This window comes from Oncorhynchus keta, chromosome 9 (genome assembly GCF_023373465.1).
Source record: "Oncorhynchus keta strain PuntledgeMale-10-30-2019 chromosome 9, Oket_V2, whole genome shotgun sequence".
NCBI lineage: Eukaryota > Metazoa > Chordata > Actinopteri > Salmoniformes > Salmonidae > Oncorhynchus > Oncorhynchus keta.
In genome coordinates, this window is record NC_068429.1 from 21,822,288 (window position 1) to 21,839,260 (window position 16,973).

Genomic DNA, 16,973 nt, shown 5'->3' on the forward strand with positions numbered 1-16,973 from the left:
CATCAGGATGGTGCCCACATCACCACTGACTCATTAACAGGGACACAGGAACTGTGGGAAACCATTTAGTCACCTGGTTTATGCATTTAATCAATACAACTGTTTCAATAAAACATTTTTTAACAGTATCTGGTTTTCTAATTCTACTAGTAAACAGGATATCTGAATTCCTAGAGAAGTGCGTCAACAACATTCTTCCTTCATCTGAGAAATCCATCTGGACCCCTTTACTAACGACCATTCTGACATAGCATCCCTGATCTGATGGAAGTCAGGTGTGAGCGATCAGTGGTGAGGAGGGCAGTAACATGTAGGCTTAGATGCTTCTGGTTGAGCTGAGATGTTGGATTTGTTACTGCGTGGAATTTAGTGTGTGTCCAAATTTGTACCCTTTTCCCCATGTGCCCCAGCTAAAAGTAGTGCACTATGTAGGGAGTAGGGTGTCATTTGGGACAGCCCAGTAAACGTCAGATTTGAACTTACCCATGTTACGGATGAGCTGGGTGAGTGTGAGTGAATATGCCTCCAGTTGAAACTTAGCTGCCTGGATGTCCCCCTTCACACTGGTCAGAGACTCTACAGGCTGGAGATCACAGAGGGACAAATATACAGGGATATATTGTAATGATTGCTCAGGAAGAAAAAGGTGCACAGAGCACAGCAGGTGTTTATTTTGTAGAAGGCAGGAATCGTGGTCACAGGCAGGCAATACACAGGTAGGCAAACAGGCATGTGAATCAAAACTAGAACTGAAGGCTATAACTGGTTCTCACAAAAGAGCGAGGAAAAGGCTTAGTAGAGTCAAAACAAACAATACCTCACAAAGTCACAAACAGAATGAACTGAGCTAAATAAGGAGCTGATGAGACCAGGTGAGTAACTAACACAGGTGAAATCAGTGAACAAAAATGAAAGACTGGGCTATGTTCAAGAACACAAAGAAACAGGGCTACGTTCAAGAACACAACAAACAGAACACAAGGTTGACTAAGAAAATAAATACAGAACCTTACACAGATGTACTGTACATATACAGAGCAGTTAAAAGTTTGGATACACCAACTCATTTCAGGGTTTTTCTTTATTTTTAATATTTCTACATTGTATAAAAATAGAGAAGACATCAAAACTATGAAATAACCAAAAAAGTGTTTAACAAATCAAAATATATTTTGTATTTGATATTCTTCAAAGTAGACACCCGTTGCCTTGATGACAGCTTTGCACACTCTTGGCATTCTCTCAACCAGTTTCATGAGGTAGTCACCTGGAATGCATTTAAATTAACAGGTGTGCCTTGTTAAAAGTTAATTTGTGGAATTTCTTTCCTTCTTAATGCGTTTGAGCCAATATGTTGTGTTTTGACAAGGTATGGGTGGTATATAGAAGACAGCCCTATTTGGTAAAAGACCAAGTCCATATTATGGCAAGAACAGCTCAAATAAGCAAAGAGAAACGACAGTCTATCATTACTTTAAGACATGAAGGTCAGTCAATATGGAAGATTATAAGAACTTATTCAAGTTCAGTTGCAAAAACCATCAAGCGCCATGATGAAACTGGCTCTCATGAGGACTGCCACAGGAAAGGAAAACCCAGAGTTTCCTCTGCTGCAGAGGATAAGTTCATTAGAGTTAACTGCACCTCAGATTGCAGGCCAAATAAATGTTTTACAGAGTTCAAGTAACAGACACATCTCAACATCAACTGTTCAGAGGAGACTGCGTGAATCAGGCCTTCATGGTCGAATTGCTGCAAAGAAACCACTGCTAAAGGACACAAATAAGAATAAGAGACTTGCTTGGGCCAAGAAACACGAGCAATGGACATTAGACCGGTGGAAATCTGTCATTTGGTCTGATGAGTCCAAATTTGAGATTTTTGGTTCCAACCACTGTGTCTTTGTGAGACGCAGAGTAGGTGAACGGATGATCTCTGCATGTGTGGTTCCCACTATGAAGCATGGAGGAGGAGGAGGTGTGATGGTGCTTTGCTGGTGACACTGTCAGTGATTTGTTTATAATTCACATTTAACCAGCATGGCTACCACAGCATTCTGCAGTGATACGCCATCCCATCTGGTTTGCGCTTAGTGGGACTATCATTAGTTTTTCAACAGGACAATGACCCAACACACCTCCAGGCTGTGTAAGGGCTATTTGACCAATAAGGAGAGTGATGGAGTGCTGCATAAGATGACCTGGCCTCTACAATCACCCAACCTCAATCCAATTGAGGTGGTTTAGGATGAGTTGAACCACCAGGGTGAAGGAAAAGCAGCCAACAAGTGCCCAGCATATGTGGGAACTCCAAGACTGTTGGAAAAGCATTCCAGGTGAAACTGGTTGAGAGAATGCCAAGAGTATGCAAAACTGTCATCAAGGCAAAGGGTGGCTACTTTGAAGAATCTGAAATATTTTGGGGTCACTATATGATTCCATATGTGTTATTTCATAGTTTTGATGTCTTTCACTATTATTGTACAATGTAGAAAACACTACAAATAAAGAAAAACCCGAGAATGAGTAGGCGTGTCCAAATCTTTGGCGGGTACTGCATATAGAGAGATAGATAGACGGCAACATTATAGCATACAATGTGGGGGCTGAATCCTCCTTCAGATCCGCATGTGTAACTCTTCGTAACTTATAGATCAAAGTGTATTTGTCACTTGCACAGAATACAGAGGGTGTAACGGTACCATGAAATGGTTACTTCCAAGGATTCATGGAGCAATGTCAGTTGTATATTTGTGTGAAAATTTGCCCATGCAAATCTCAAGCTAGGATTCAACCCTAAGTGATAGGATATAGTATTGTATTAAATACTCTTTCAGGTCCCAGATTATTGGTTGTGTTGTGTTACCTATGAGTTGAGTTGGGTTTGTGCCTGGGCAGTGTGGTTGATTCTTGGTTGTGTAGTGGTTACATATGAGTTGAGTTGGGTTTGTGCCTGGGCAGTGTGGTTGATTATTGGTTGTGTAGTGGTTACCTATGAGTTGAGTTGGGTTTGTGCCTGGGCAGTGTGGTTGATTCTTGGTTGTGTAGTGGTTACATGAGTTGAGTTGGGTTTGTGCCTGGGCAGTGTGGTTGATTATTGGTTGTGTAGTGGTTACATCTGAGTTGAGTTGGGCTTGAGTTGTGGTTACCTATACGTTGAGTTGGGCTTGTGCCTGGGCAGTGTGGTTGATTATTGGTTGTGTTGTGGTTACCTCTACGTTGAGTTTAGCTTGTGCCTGGGCAGTGTGGTTGATTATTGGTTGTGTTGTGGTTACCTATACGTTGAGTTGGGCTTGTGCCTGGGCAGTGTGGTTGATTATTGGTTGTGTTGTGGTTACCTCTACGTTGAGTTTAGCTTGTGCCTGGGCAGTGTGGTTGATTATTGGTTGTGTTGTGGTTACCTCTACGTTGAGTTTAGCTTGTGCCTGGGCAGTGTGGTTGATTATTGGTTGTGTTGTGGTTACCTCTACGTTGAGTTTAGCTTGTGCCTGGGCAGTGTGGTTGATTATTGGTTGTGTTGTGGTTACCTCTACGTTGAGTTTAGCTTGTGCCTGGGCAGTGTGATTCTCCAGCTCAGCCAGCTGCTGCATGGCTGTGTCCACAGAGGAGCTGAGCTGGGCAGACGCTGTCCTTGCATGCTTGGCCTTGGTCAGGGTGGCCTTGGTCAGGGTGGCCTTGGTCAGGGTGGCCTTGGCCTCCTGTGTTCAGAGAAAAACACAGACAAATGAATATGAAGGATACAGGATTCATAGGGGTGTGATGTGACTTATGTGAATGGAATTTAAACACACACACCCCCCCATACCCACTTTAGACAGGGAGTGTGCAGTGTGTTCTGCCTGTCCTGCAGTAGCGTTGGAGAGGGTAGCGTTATCCAGGGCAGGCCTCAGGACTCTCTCTGTCTGGTTCACCTTCTTATTGATGTCTTCTAAAACCTTCTCCCTCAGCAGCGTCTCCTTCTTCAGAGCAGCCTTGGTCTGGCCCAGCCTTCGAGGCCACTCTCTCTGCATGTCTAGGATGGGGGATGGACATGGTTAAAGAAGTGTGATAGCAACTGACAAATACTTCCAAAATTGTGGCAAAATGGCTTTTAGGACAACAAAGTCAAGGTATTGGAGTGGCCATCACAAAACTCTGACCTCAATCCTATAGAATATTTGTGGTCAGAACTGAAAAAGTGCATGCGAGCAAGGAGGTCTACAAACCTGATTCAGTTACACCAGCTCTGTCAGGAGGAATGGACCAAAATTCACCCAACTTATTGTGGGAAGCTTTTGGAAGGCTACCCGAAACATTTGACCCAAGTTAAACAATTTTAAAGGCAATGCTACCAAATACTAATTGAGTGTATGTAAACTTCTGACCCACTGGGAATGTGATAAAATAAATAAAAGCTGAAATAACTCATTCTCTAGTATTTGGCTCAGGTGTATGTAAACTTCCGACTTCAACTGTGTCTAGGTGGGTGAAGGTAGTGTGGAGAGAAATGTATATTGTGTCCTCTATGGACCTGTTGTGGCGATATGCAAATTGGAGTGAGTCTGGGATGATGAAGCTAATTTCCTGCAATTCCATCCATTTTGCTATGGGATTTTGTACTGTGTATTTTAATACTGTATTCTCAACATAGCTCATCCTAATATTTCTACTACCGTAAAATGCGTTTTAGTTTCACTGTTTATATACAACGCATATTTATTAATACAGTGCATTTGGAAAGTATTCAGACCCGTTGATCTTTTCCACGTTTTGCCTTATTCTGAAATCCCCCTACACACAATAACCCATAATGACAAAGCAAAATCAGGTTTTAGAAATGTTTGCAAATGTATAAAAAATTCAAACTTAAATATTATATTTACACAAGTATTCAGACCCTTTACTCAATACTTTGTTGAAGCACCTACAGTGCCTTGCAAAAGTATTCACCCCCCTTGGCCTTTTTCCTATTTTGTTTCATTACAACCTGTAATTAAAATTGATTTTTATTTAGATTTCATGTAATGGACATACACAAAATATTCCAAATTGGTGAAGTTAAATGGGAAAAAAATGACTATATATATATATAAAAATAATAATAATGGAAAAGTGGTACGTGCATATGTATTCAACCCCTTTGCTATGAAGCCCCTAAATAAGATATGGTGCAACCAATTACCTTCAGAAGTCACATAATTACTTAAATAAACTCCACAAGTGTCACATGATCTGTCACATGATCTCAGTATACAGTATATACACCTGTTCTGAAAAGCCTCAGAGTCTGCCACACCACTGAGCAAGGGGAACCACCAAGCAAGCGGCACTATGAAGACCAAGGAGCTCTCCAAACAGGTCAGGGACAAAGTTGTGGAGAAGTACCAATCAGGGTTGGGAAACAAAAAAATATCTGAAACTTTGAACAACCCACAGAGCACCATTAAGTCCATTATTATTATTTTTAAAGAATTTGTCACCACAACAAACCTGCCAAGAGAGGGCCGCCCACCAATACTCATGGACCAGGCAAGGAGGGCATTAATCAGAGAAGCAACAAAGATACCAAAGATAACCCTGAAGGAGCTGCAAAGCTCCACAGCGGAGATTGGAGTATCTGTCCATAGGACCACTTTAAGCCGTACACTCCACAGAGCTGGGCGTACGGAAGAGTGGCCAGAAAAAAGCCATTGCTTAAAGAAAATAATAAGCAAACACGTTAGTTGTTCGCCAAAAGGCATATGGATTCTGGTCAGATGAGACTAAAATAGTTATGCATGTTGAAGTTTTCAGTTTTTTGTCATATTTCTTGTTTGTTTCACAATAGAAAATATTTTGGGAGTCATGTTGTGTAAATCAAAAGATACAACCCCCCCCCCCAAAAAAATCCATTTTAATTCCAGGTTGTAAGACAACAAAATAGGAAAAATGCCAAGGGGAGTGAATACTTTCTCAAGTCACTGTATGGCAGCGATTACAGCCTCAAGTCTTTTTGGGTATGACGCTACAAGCTTGGCACACCTGTATTTGGGGAGTTTCTCCCATTCTTCTCTGCATATCCTCTCAAGCTCTATGAGGTTGGATGGGGAGCGTCGCTGAACAGCTATTTTCAGGTCTTTCCAGAGATCTTCGATCAGGTTCAAGTCTGGGCTCTGGCTGGGCCACTCAAGGACTTTCAGAGAATTGTCTCAAAGCCACTCTTGCGTTGTCTTGGCTGTGTACTTAGGGTCATTGTCCTGTTGGAAGGTGAACCTTCACCTCAGTCTGAGGTCCTGTTCGCTCTGGAGCAGGTTTTCATTAAGGATCTCTCTGTACTTTGCTCCGTTCATCTTTCCCGCAATCCTGAGTAGTCTCCCTGCCGCTAAAAAACATCCCCACAGCATGATGCTGCCACCACCATGTTTCAACGTAGGGACGGTGCCAGGTTTCCTCCAGACGTGACGCTTGGCGTTCAGGCCAAAGACTATAATCTTGGTTTCATCAGACCAGAGCATTTTGTCTCTCAAGGTCTGAGAGTCCTTTAGGTGCCTTTTAGCAAACTCCAAGCGGAGTTTGCCAAAAGTCACCTCCCTGACCAAGGCCCTTTTTTTTTTTCTTTTTTTTTTTCCCCCGATTGCTCAGTTTGGGCAGGCGGCCAGCTCTTGGAAAAGTATTGGTGGTTCCAAACTTCTTCTATTTAAGAATGATGGATGCCACTGTGTTCTTGGGGACCTTCAATTCTGCAGACAGTTTTTGGTGCCCTTCCACAGATCTGTGCCTCGACACAATACTGTCTTGGAGCTCTACGGACAATTCCTTCAACCTCATGGCTTGGTTTTTGCTCTGACATATACTGTCAACCGTGGGACCTTATATAGACAGGTGTGTGCCTTTCCAAATCATGTCCAATCAATTGAATTTAGCACAGGTGGCCTTCAATCAAGTTGTAGAAACATCTCAAGGATGATTAATGGAAACAGGATGCAGCTGAGCTAAATTTCAAGGGTCTGAACACTTATGTAAACAAGCTATTTCTGTTTTCATTTTTTTTTTGCCAAAAAATTGAAAAACCTGTTTTCACTTTGTCATTATGGGGTATTGTGTGTAGATTGTGTGTAGATTTATTTGTGTACTTGTTTTACATTTTACTGCATTGTTAAGAGTCAGTAACATAAGCATTTTGCTGCACGGGTTAAAACATCTGCTAAACTGTTTTGAAAGTCAATTTGTTTTGAAATCATATTGCTGTTTTTGGCTGTACAGATGATGTATTTTGGATGTTTTCAGTGTATTTTGAATGCTTTCAGACAATGTGATGAATTTTTTTGCACAAAATAATTACAAAAAGTAAACTTGAGTTAAATGACTAAATCTGAGATTGCTACTTTTAACGTGTTAAATATAATCAAGGAGACAGAACACTAGCTTCTCTAGGTTAAGTTACCTTTTTATAGAATTTCATATGTAGAAACTACTACATCTGAAAATATGGTTTCATATGTGAAACATAGGCTCAACATGTGAAACAACTATTTAATTTGTGAAAATTCAATTTCACGTGAAAATTAGATTTTGACAATTGAAGCTGCAAATTTGACATGCTTTTATTTGTAAGGGTTTATATTCAGACTACCCTGATGAGATTTCTTTTACATTTTATAAATGTTATAATTTTTTTATAAACAGTGAATATATTGTTGAAATGAACTAGAGGCTGTGAAACTCAGAGTGCATTTGAGGCTTTGTTATTATTTCCGACAATCACAGCTGCTCTTCCTCCCCTCACAAAATGGCAAGGGGAGCTTAACAGGGAGAAACAAACGGTTACATTTGTGTTACATTTGTTTTTCTAAGCATTTTGATATTTAATTAGAATAACTCCGTGGGCTGATATTGCAGTGATGGGAATATGAAAACGAAATAAAAAGTCTGAAATAAAAAACAACAGAAAAATAAACAGAAATAGAATATGCTGCAAACGTCACCTTCCAGTTCTCTCCGCAGGGCGATGACCTCTGACTCCATTTCTTTCCCTGTCACCACCAATGACAGGGCCAGGACCTCTGACCCCCTTTGACCCCAGCATGAGCTGTCAGCTGCAGAGGGAGGTACCAGGGATAGAGAGAGAGTAGGGAGTGAACCTCACAGAACCTCAAGAGTTACACATCAGACAGCACAGCATCCTGACTATGGGGTCACTGACTGATTTGACGCAGAAGCATCTACCATCTACTGTAGTTCTAATAAAACAATTGAAATAAATAATTAAGGAATTCATATTTTTCAGACGGACGATAAAAGTACTGTAAAATGTTTTATTATAATCTTTCTTATTATCTGTAAATGTTCTGCTTTTACTCTACAGCAGGGGTACGCGCAATGCCGTCAGTGGTTCTCTGTCTGCATTAACAAGAACAACACACAGGTCTTTCCATGATTGTATGATTTTTTGTGTGCAAATGAACTCAAGTTTACGGACTATGTCAAATGTGAGATAGCGAAGCACCTGAATGAGTGTGGTCTGCAATTACGCAGGTACTTTCCAGAAACAGACGACACAAACAACTGGATTCGTTATCCCTTTCATGCCCTGCATCCAGTCCACTTACCGATATCTGAACAAGAGAGCCTAATCGAAATTGTAACAAGCAGTTCTGTGAAAATTGAATTCAATCAGAAGCCACTGGCAGATTTCTGTATTGGGCTGCGCTCAGAGTATCCTGCCTTGGCAAATCGCACTGTTAAGACACTGATGCCCTTTGCAATCACATACCTATGTGAGAGTGGATTCTCAGCCCTCACTAGCATGAAAACTAAATACATATGTGTGTGGAATACCTGTGGAAAATTATTTAAGACTGAGACTCTCTCCCATACAACCCAACATTGCACAGTTATGTGCATCCTTTCAAGCACACCCTTCTCATTAACCTGTGGTGAGTTATTCACAATTGTAGTTGAGAAAATAAGGTTTTATATGTAAGATGGTTATATAAAGAGCAAAATAATTCATTATTATTATATTATTATTTGTGACCTGGTCCTATAAGAGCTCTTTGTCACTTCCCACGAGTTGGGTTGTGACAAAAACTCACACATTCTTATGTTTAATGAATGTATCGTATAGTGTGTATGTGTGGCAGGCTTACAATCATGGCAAAAGCAACATTTGAGAGTGCACTGACCCTGGTGCTAGAGGGGATATGCAGCTGGAAGTTGAATGTTTGAAGGGGTATGGCACTATACAAGTTTGGGAACCATTGCTCTACAGGATATTGAATGGTATGTGGATTGTGTGTACATTCTATTGTCTATTTTTGGCAGTATATACTGTTTATTGCTGTCAGCAACATTTCACCAGGTCATATTCCTGGTACATGTAAATGTTAGGTGTGCAGATAAAACCCCCTCTACCTTGTAAATATCCTTTACAGCAGCCATGTTGTTGTGAGCGGTCTGTATGCAAGGCTCCATCTCCTCTCTGATCTTATTGACCAGCTCATCTTTAGACTGGACATTAAACGCCAGCTCAGCTGTCCTGTTGCTTAGCTCAACATCCTGAGGAAAGGGGAGAACAGCTGACATTCATTCATTCAGACATTCAGTCAGTAATTCAGTCAGTCAGTCAATAAGTCAGCCAGTCAGTCAGTCCATCAACTTGAGAGTACAATGAGTTCTTATTACCTCTGACCGCGGTAGCCACTGACCTCTGATTGATTGGCAGCCGGTGCGAGGCTGGGGTCTGATTGGATGTAACCCTGTGTTGGTCTGAGATCTGATTGGTTGGTTCCTGATGTGGATTTGGGCCTCCTCTGGGACAGCTCCAATAGGGAGAAGGTGAAGTTTCCTAGGGCAATCAAGACATCAGCAGACTCCTCCTCCAGAGACAATTGATTGGCTAGAGTCCTATTCACTTGGGCAGTCAGATTCTCCTTTATCTGCTGCATGTCTGCCAGTCTGAGAGAGAGAAAGAGAGATAACGAGAGAGAGCAAGAGAGAGTGAGAGAGAGAATGAATGAGCGAGAGAGAGAGCGAGAGAGGGGAGGGTGTTAGATCATTCAGTGTTTTGATTCCTGACACACTCGCGTGCACATACACACACATGCACACAAACACACACAATCAATCAACCAAATGCATTTATAAAGCCATTTTTACATCAGCCGATGTCACGAAGTGCTATATAGAAACCCAGCCTAAAACCCCAAACAGCAAGCAATGCAGATGTAGAAGCACAGTGGCTAGGAAAAACTTCCTAGAAAGGCAGTAACCTAGGAAGCAACCTAGAGAGGATCCAGGCTCTGAGGGGTGGCCACACATCCTCCCACACACACACCCTACTTCACACACCCTCCCACACACACCCTTCCACCCATGCACCCACCAAATTGTTCTGAAATATTACGATTAAATCCCCAGAAGCAAGCAGACTAGTGCTGGTATGAGGGTAATCCATTTCTTGTCTCCTGCCTGCTCCCATCGTGGCGAGGCGTGGCGTGGCCACCAGAGGTTTTTGCATGGTTCCGTTGAGCTTTGGGGGTAATCCTCAGTTCAATCTCACGCTAGGAGATGCTGCTCCCTCCATGCTGCTCCCTCCATAAAAGCAGCCCCAGAAAGCAATTAGCTTAAAGAGGAGGGAAGAGAGCTGTTCCCCTGTGGACAACTGTCTTATTTTCATAACTCCAGTGTAGCCTGGAGTTATTTAGCTAGCATTCCAATCCTTGCTTCTTCTTGTCATTGCAAAAGAGACTGTCTTTCTGCAATCTTCAAATATGAACATTCTATCATTAATGAGCTTGAGGAGATCAGAGGATTTGATCCTGATTCGATAACCCTCATAGCTATCATCCAGTCACAATGTTTATGCAAATTAGACTGATAGTATATTTTCCTAACTTAATTCATGAATTTGATTGGAAACATTCTATCATTGGGCATTCTGATGTAATACATTTAATTGTAAACATGAACATTGTGCGTGGGGCGAACAGAGGATTCCCGTTTTTTGCATTTTTAACAGCAGCCCATACGATCACATCACACCAGAGAAGCTCTTGCCATTCAAACTTCCCCTCCAGTTCATTGTGAACGCTGTAGCCTATTTTATACCCAGCAATCAAGAGCAAGGTGCTATATACAGTACCAGTCAAGAGTTTGGACACACCTACTCAAGGTTTTATTTTTACTATTTTCTACATTGTAAAATAATACTGAAGATATCCAAACTATGAAATAACACATTTGAAATAACACACAAGTGTTAAAATAAAAAATAACAATAACACATCCTAGATCTGAATGAATTAAATATTCTTATTAAATACTTTTTTCTTTACATAATTGAATGTGATGACAACAAAATCACACAAAAATGATCAATGGAAATCAATTATCAACCCATGGAAGTCTGCATTTGGAGTCACACAAAATTAAAGTGGAAAACCACACTACAGGCTGATCCAACTTTGATGTAATGTCCTTAAAACAAGTCAAAATGAGGCTCAGTAGTGTGTGTGGCCTCCACGTGCCTGTATGACCTCCCTACAATGCCTGGGCATGCTCCTGATGAGGTGACGGATGGTCTCCTGAGGGATCTCCTCCCAGACCTGGACTAAAGCGTCCGCCAACTCCTGGACAGTCTGTGGTGCAACGTGGCGTTGGTGGATGGAGCGAGACATGATGTCCCTGATGTGCTCAATTGGATTCAGGTCTGGGGAACGGGCGGGCCAGTCCATAGCATCAATGCCATCCTCTTGCAGGAACTGCTGACACACTCCAGCCACATGAGGGCTAGCATTGTCTTGCATTAGGAGGAACCCAGGGCCAACCGCACCAGCATATGGTCTCACAAGGGCTCTGAGGATCTCATCAGTACCTAATGGCAGTCAGGCTACCTCTGACGAGCACATGGAGGAATGCCCCCCAAAGAAATGCCACCCCACACCATGACTGACCCACCACCAAACTGGTCATGCTGGAGGATGTTGCAGGCAGCAGAACGTTCTCCACGGCGTCTCCAGACTCTGTCACTTGCTCAGTGTGAACCTGCTTTCATCTGTGAAGAGCACAGGGCGCCAGTGGCGAATTTGCCAATCTTGGTGTTCTCTGGCAAATGCCAAACGTCCTGCACGGTGTTGGGCTGTAAGCACAACCCCCACCTGTGGACATCAGGCCCTCATACCACCCTCATGGAGTCTGTTTCTGACCGTTTGAGCAGACACATGCACATTTGTGTCCTGCTGAAGGTCATTTTGCAGGGCCCTGGCAGTGCTCCTCCTGCTCCTCCTTGTACAAAGGCGGAGGTAGCGGTCCTGTTGCTGGGTTGTTGCCCTGCTACGGACTCCTCCACATCTCCTGATGTACTGGCCTGTCTCCTGGTAGCGCCTCCATGCTCTGGACACTACACTGACAAAAACAGCAAACCTTCTTGCCACAGCTCGCATTGATGTTCCATCCTGGATGAGCTGTACTACCTGAGCCACTTGTGTGGGTTGTAGACTCCGTCTCATGCTAACACTAGAGTAAAAGCACCGCCAGCATTCAAAAGTGACCAAAACATCAGCCAGGAAGCATAGGAACTGAGAAGTGGTCTGTGGTCACCACCTGCAGAACCACTCCTTTATGTCTTGCTAATTGCCCATAATTTCCACCTGTTGTCTATTCCATTAGGCACAACAGCATGTGAAATGTATTGTCAATCAGTGTTGCTTCCTAAGTGGACAGTTTGATTTCACAGAAGTGTGATTGACTTGGAGTTACATTGTGTTGTTTAAGTGTTCCCTTTATTTTTTTGAGCAGTATATATTTCATATTTGAGATTCTTCAAAGTAGCCACACTTTGCCTTGATGACAGTTTTGCACACTCTTGACATTCTCTCAACCAGCTTCATGACGTAGTCACCTGTAATGCATTTCAATTAACAGGTGAGCTTTGTTAAAAGTGAATTTGTGGAATTTCTTTCCTTTTTAATGCGTTTGAGCCAATCAGTTGTGTTGTGACATTGGTAGGGGTGGTATACAGAATATAGCCCTATTTGGTAAAAGAGCAAGTCCATATTATAGCAAGAACAGCTCAAATAAGCAAAGAGATATGATAGTCCATCATTACTTTAAGACAAGGTCAGTCAATGCAGAACATTTCAAGAACTTTGAAAGTTCCTTCAAGTGCAATTAAAAAAAACATCCAAACTTTTGACTGGTACTGTATAAATATACAGAAGACAGAGATGTGTAAGTTAGAAGTTGGTTCATATGCTAGCCTGTTAATCCATCATTAGTATGCTAGTCTACAGTGCATTTGGAAGGTATTCAGACTTTTTCCACATTTTGTTACGTTACAGCTTTATTGTAAATTTGATAAAATATTTTTTTTCCTCATCAATCTACACACAATACTCCATAATGACAAAGGAAACACAGGTTATTAGAAATGTTTTAAATGTATGATTTGGACATGATTTGTTAAGGTACACACCTGTCTTTTTAAGATCCCACAGTTGACAGTGCATGTCAGAGCAAAAACCAAGCCATGAGGTCGAAGGAATTGTCCGTAGAGCTCCAAGACAGGATCGTGTCGAGGCACAGATCTGTGGAAGGGTACCAAAAAATGTCTGCAGCATTGAAGGTCCCCAAGAACACATTGGCCTCCATTATTCTTAAAAACCTCTCTGGGATATTCTGTACGGTCGCGTCCCACCCCGCCAACAGCCAGTGAAAGTGCAGGGCGCCAAATTCAAAACAAGACAAATCTCATAATTAAAATTCCTCAAGCATACAAGTATTTTACACCATTTTAAGGATACAATTCTCGTTAATCCAGCCGCAGTGTCTGATTTCAAAAAGGCTTTACAGCGAAAGCACCACAAACGATTATGTTAGGTCACCACCAAGTCACAGAAAATCACAGCCATTTTTCCAGCCAATGAGAGGAGTCACAAAAAGCAGAAATATAGATAAAATTAATCAATAACCTTTGATGATCTTCATCAGATGAAACTCATAGGACTTCATGTTACACAATACATGTATGTTTTGTTCGATAAAGTGCATATTTATATCCAAAAATCTCATTTTACATTGACGTGTTATGTTCAGTAGATCCAAAACATGAGGTGATTTTGCAGATCCACATCAATTCACAGAAATACTCATAATAAACATTGATAAAATATACAACTATTACACATGGAACTTTAGGTGAACTGCTCCTTAATGCATCCGCTGTGTCAGATTTCAAAAAAACTTTACGGAAAGAGCACACCATGCAATAATCTGAGACCAAAACAGCGCTCAGAGACCAAAACAGCCAAAGAGATATCCGCCATGTGGGGTGTCAACATTAGGCAGAAATAGCATTATAAATATTCACTTACCTTTGATGATGTTCATCAGAATGCACTCCCAGGAATCCCAGTTCCACAATAAATGTTTGATTTGTTCGATAAAGTTCATAATTTATGTCCAAATACCTTCCTTTGTTAGGGCATTTGGTAAAAGAAAATCCAAACGCACGTGGAAAGTCCAAAAAGTTATATTACAGGTCGTAGAAACATGTCAAACTAAGTGTAGAATCAATCTTCAGGATGTTTTTAACATGAATCTTCAATAATGTTTGTCTGTAGAAAAGCAATGGAACGCAAGCTAACTTTCACATGACGCGCGTCACAAGCTCGTTGCAATCTGCAAGACACCTGGCTCAATCCCCTCTCATTCGGCCCCACCTCACAGTAGAAGCATCAAACAAGGTTCTAAAGACTGTTGACATCTAGTGGAAGTCTTAGGAAGTGCAAGATGACCAATATCTCATTGTATCTTCAATAGGGAATGAGTTGAAAAATGACCAACCTCAGATTTCCCACTTTCTCAGGTTTTCGCTTGCCATGTGAGTTCTGTTATACTCACAGACATCATTCAAACATTTTTAGAAACGTCAGATTGTTTTCCATCCAACTATACTAATTATATGCATATTCTAGCTTTTATGGCTGAGTAGCAGGCAGTTTACTGTTATTAATCCAAGCTACTCAATACTGCCCCCCAGTCACCAAGAAGTTTTAAATAGAAGAAGTTTGGAACCATCAAGACTTCTTTGGCCGACCCGGCCAAACTGAGCAATCGGGGGAGAAGGGCCCCAGTCAGGGAGGTGACCAATAACCAGATGGTCACTCTGACAGAGCTCCAGAGGTCCTCTGTGGAATTTGGAGAACCTTCCAGAAGGACAACCATCTCTGTAGCACTCCACCAATCAGTCCTTTATGGTAGAGTGGCCAGAATAAAGCCACTCCTCAGTAAATAGCACGACAGCCCTCTTGAAGTTTGCCATGAGGCACCTAAAGGACTGACTATGAGAAACAAGATTCTCTTGTCTGATGTTACCAAGATTGAACTCTTTGGCCTGAGTGCCAAGCGTCACGTCTGAAGGAAACCTGGTACCATCCCTACGGTGAAGCATGGTGGTGGCAGCATCATGCTGTGGGGATGTTTTTTAACAGCAGGGACTGGGAGACTACTCAGGATTGAGGGAATGAAAACCTGCTCCAGAGTGCACAGGACCTCAGACTGGGGCGAAGGTTCTCCTTCCAACAGGACAATGACCCTAAGTACACAGCCAAGACATTTCAGAAGTGGCTTTGGGACAATTCTCTGAATGTCCTTGAGTGGCCCAGCCAGAGCCCAGACTTGAACCCGATCGAACATCTCTGGAGAGACCTTTGTTTTCGCTTTGTCATTATGGGGTATTGTGTGTAGATTGATGAGGAACAAGGGGTCTGAATAATTTCCGAATGCACTGTATTGGGCCTTCTACAGTAAATTTAGGCGACAACCACCTATGCTATGCAAAAACATTTTTTGCAAATGAATTGAAGTTGAACATCGTCTAATGCATCTGTTGAATTTAATGTGCAATACAAAAGTGTAGTGCCTAGGCCTATTTTATTAAAGAAACCCTGGCCGTTGACATACGCAACAGATCGCAAAGCAGGGAATCTCCATTCCACATTGAGCTCATTTTTGAAAATGGCAAGTTCACTTTTTCCTCCATAAATGCATATCAAGTGCAAGTACGCTTCCCAGCAGCTCACATTATCAGGATGGGGGGCCTTTTCAATAGGAAGGACATCTACCGTGGATAGCTAAAATAATGATAAACACTTCCTCAATTTAAATATTATATATCCGTCTTTCGGATGGACGTTAAACGGGTGTCCTGACTCTCTGAGGTCATTAAAGAGACATTAAAGATCCCATGGCACTTATCGTAAGAGTAGGGGTGTTAACCCCGGTGTCCTGGTTAAATTCCCAATCTGGCCCTCAAACCATCATGGTCACCTAATAATCCCCAGGCTCATTAATCCCCCTCCTCTCCCCTGTAACTATTCCCCAGGTCGTTGCTGCAAATGAGAACATGTTCTCAGTCAACTTACCTGGTAAAATAACGGATAAATAAAAAATAAAATAAAATAAAAAATTAAACCTATGGGGACACCTATAGCCTACATTTGGCAGACCAGTACTCGTGATCATTGTAGCCCTTTATCGTCTAGATGTTGAAATATCTTCATGCCTAGAATAAAAACCACCAGACTCATTTGAATGAAAAAGAATAATAATTACATGGGGCAGTTTAGAAAAATAAATCCAGTGCAAATCTTCCTCTGGAATAAGGCACATGCTGGGATAATCATGACATAACCAACGTCTCTAGTAATGCTGTAGCTGTCTCTCTATCCCCCCATCAAACTTTCCTTTACAATTAATTTGATAGTCAACTAATGTTAGGCGTTAGGCTATGCTATAATGTAGCCTAGACATTCTTTCTGATCGACTACAGCCAGGAAGATGAGCCTAGTTTTTTAAAAATACGTTTTTAGGAAAGGAACTTGAACTTTGAGATTGCCGAAAGGCTAGTCTATTTGGCAATGACAAGGAGTGGCAAGGAGTGGAATGTCAGCGAAAGAGACTGGTACCCAGGCTAACTCCAGTGTGCTCTAAACAGCTGCTATAAAGAGTAGGATT

General features: G+C 41.8%; 1 protein-coding gene across 1 annotated transcript in view; it reads right to left on the reverse strand.

Annotated features, from left to right (window-relative positions):
- Positions 1 to 3,864: 3,864 nt before the first annotated feature.
- LOC118388066 (laminin subunit gamma-3-like) overlaps positions 3,865 to 16,973 on the reverse strand; it is a 235,317-nt gene continuing 222,208 nt past the window's right edge. Inside the window, 4 exon segments of the mRNA XM_052526033.1 lie at positions 3,865 to 4,011; positions 7,943 to 8,053; positions 9,372 to 9,515; positions 9,665 to 9,914. Of these exon segments, the coding sequence (XP_052381993.1) occupies positions 7,994 to 8,053; positions 9,372 to 9,515; positions 9,665 to 9,914 (454 nt within the window). The 3' untranslated portion in view covers positions 3,865 to 4,011; positions 7,943 to 7,993.